Source organism: Corvus brachyrhynchos, unplaced genomic scaffold (assembly GCF_000691975.1).
Source record: "Corvus brachyrhynchos isolate BGI_N302 unplaced genomic scaffold, ASM69197v1 scaffold308, whole genome shotgun sequence".
Classification (NCBI taxonomy): domain Eukaryota; kingdom Metazoa; phylum Chordata; class Aves; order Passeriformes; family Corvidae; genus Corvus; species Corvus brachyrhynchos.
Window position 1 is genome coordinate 97,525 of NW_008239538.1, and position 2,207 is coordinate 99,731.

Here is a 2,207-nt window from a genome sequence, read left to right on the forward strand (position 1 = left end):
CCCGCTGCTGCCTGCGAGAGGGCCTCGCCCGGTGGGCACCGGCGCTGCCAGCACTGCCGAGAGCGGGGGCTCTGCCCACACCCGCAGGGTGGGCACCCGGGTCCCCCCAGCACAGCTCAGGGGGCCACTGGGACACAGGAACAGGAAAGGAGCAGGATGCAGGCAGGGAGGAGGCAGGGAGCAGGTGGGGAGCAGGTGGGGAGCAGGGAGCAGGCAGGATGCAGGAAGCAGGATGCAAGGAGAAGGGAGAGGTGCAGGAGTGGCCAGGTCCAGCCCTGGGGTGGCCCAGAGCCACCACCCAGCACAGCCACCTCACAGGGGGAACACAGCCAGGCCCTGCCGGACCCCAGCTCCCAGCGCTCCCAGCTGGGACTGGGACCCCATCCACCCCAATCCCAGTGATCCCAGTTGGGACATAGATATTGCCTCCTATTCCAGTGCTCCCAGTTGGGACTGGGACCCCCTCCCCACAGTCCCACCTCAATCCCAGCCATGCAAAAGGCTCTAATTTGTTCCCAATTTTATTTGCAGTTTTATTACAAATTTCACTGGTGTCACACTGGTGACCCCAAGTCCTCCTGTCCACCTCCTGCTCTGGCACAAGGGTACCCAGGCACGTCCCCAAGTGAGGATCCCCCCACTCCAAGCTCCTGGGCAGGGCAGGAACCTCCCTGCACACCAAGTCCCCATGGCAGGGCCCCCTTGAGCCCCTGGACACCGTAACCCCCGCAGTGGCACCAGTGCCAGGAGGCTCTGGGGGCTAAGGGGGGGTCCTTGAACCAGAGCGCCCCCCCCCCCCCAGCCGTGAACTCCCCGGTCAGCACCTTGGCCACGAAGATGAACTTGGTGCCCTTGGCGCTGGTTGGCGAGTACCGGTCCCGTGCCGAGATGGCCGCGCGCGCCGCAAAGTACACACCGAGGCCGTACAGCGTGGCTGCGGGGCCAGGCGTCAGCCAGGGCACGGGGGGTGTGCCAGCGGCACCGGGCCCACATCGGCACCCCATTCCACACCAACGGCACCACGCCCACCTTGGCACCCCCTTCCCATGCACCCACGGTCATCCTATTCCTGCACAAATGGTGCCCACCCCGGCACCCCCTTCCCACACTGATGGCACCGTGCCTGGATCAGCACCTCCTTCCCATGCACCCATGATACCCTATTCCTGTGCAAATGGCACCGTGCCCACCTCAGCACCCCGTTCCCACACCGATAGCACTGTGCCCACATTGGCACCCCATTCCCATGCCAATGGCACCCAGCGCCCTGTCCCCATGCTGTCAGCACCAGGCCCACATGGGCACCGTGTTCCCATGCCGATGCCACCACGCCTGCCTTGGTGCCCCATTCCCATACCGATGGCACCGTTCCCCCGCTGGCACGCTGTTCCCATGCTGGTGGCACCATGCCTCCCTCAGCACCCTGTTCCCACACCAAGGGCACCATGCCCACGAGGTCGCTCCACACCTGCCCGGCGCTCACCGTTCTTCCCGCAGAAGCTGCGGTTGAAGCCGTGCAGGCAGATCTCGCGGCTGGAGGCCTTGGTGGTGCCATGGAAGAGGATGCGCTCCACGACAGTGCCAGCAGCACAGGCGCGCTTCACACTGCCCTTCTTCAGCTGGTACTGCTTGTACAGCACTGGATGGATCAGCTTCTGCACCTGCTGGGCACCGCTGTGTCACTGCTCTGCCACAGGGACACCCTGGGGGTCCCACATCCCCGGACTCACCTGCACGATGCTGATCTGGCTGTGCAGCTCCTCCAGTGTCCCGTAGAAATGGTGCACGGCATCAGCGAACTCCTCCGAGTCCTCAGCCAGGGCCAGCAGCCGCACCTCCTCCTCCAGCCCAGCCACCTCCGGCTCTGCTGGAAAAAGCCCCGGTGAACGTGGGCGCAGCGAGGGCCAGGGCTGGCCCCGCAGCAGCCACACGCACCAAGCAGGCAGGAGGTGCTCTCAAGCGGGGGCTGGCTGCGGCAGATGGGCACAGCGAGGGCACTGCCAATGTTGAACTCCTCCATGCGCTCCAAATCCACGGTGAAGGGCCGCCCATCCAGCACCAGATCCAGCTTGCGCTCCCGACGCAACCAGGCCTGCTCCAGCTGCGCCGCTGCCTCGGGGGCGTAGGGGACAGCGGTGCCAGAGGGGTCCCAGCGCACCCAATGCGCAGTGGCAGCGGTGGCAGTGGTGGCAGCGGTGGCAGCAGTG

At 65.8% G+C, this 2,207-nt stretch overlaps 1 protein-coding gene across 1 annotated transcript in view; it reads right to left on the minus strand.

The window, feature by feature from the left end:
• Positions 1-116: 116 nt before the first annotated feature.
• Positions 117-2,207, minus strand: part of PARP10 (poly(ADP-ribose) polymerase family member 10) — a 5,685-nt gene continuing 3,594 nt past the window's right edge. Inside the window, exons 6-10 of the mRNA XM_017741215.1 lie at positions 1,936-1,970; positions 1,731-1,864; positions 1,484-1,661; positions 725-934; positions 117-127 (exon numbers count right to left, since the gene is read on the minus strand). Of these exons, the coding sequence (XP_017596704.1) occupies positions 117-127; positions 725-934; positions 1,484-1,661; positions 1,731-1,864; positions 1,936-1,970 (568 nt within the window). The remainder of the gene's footprint in view (positions 128-724; positions 935-1,483; positions 1,662-1,730; positions 1,865-1,935; positions 1,971-2,207) is intronic.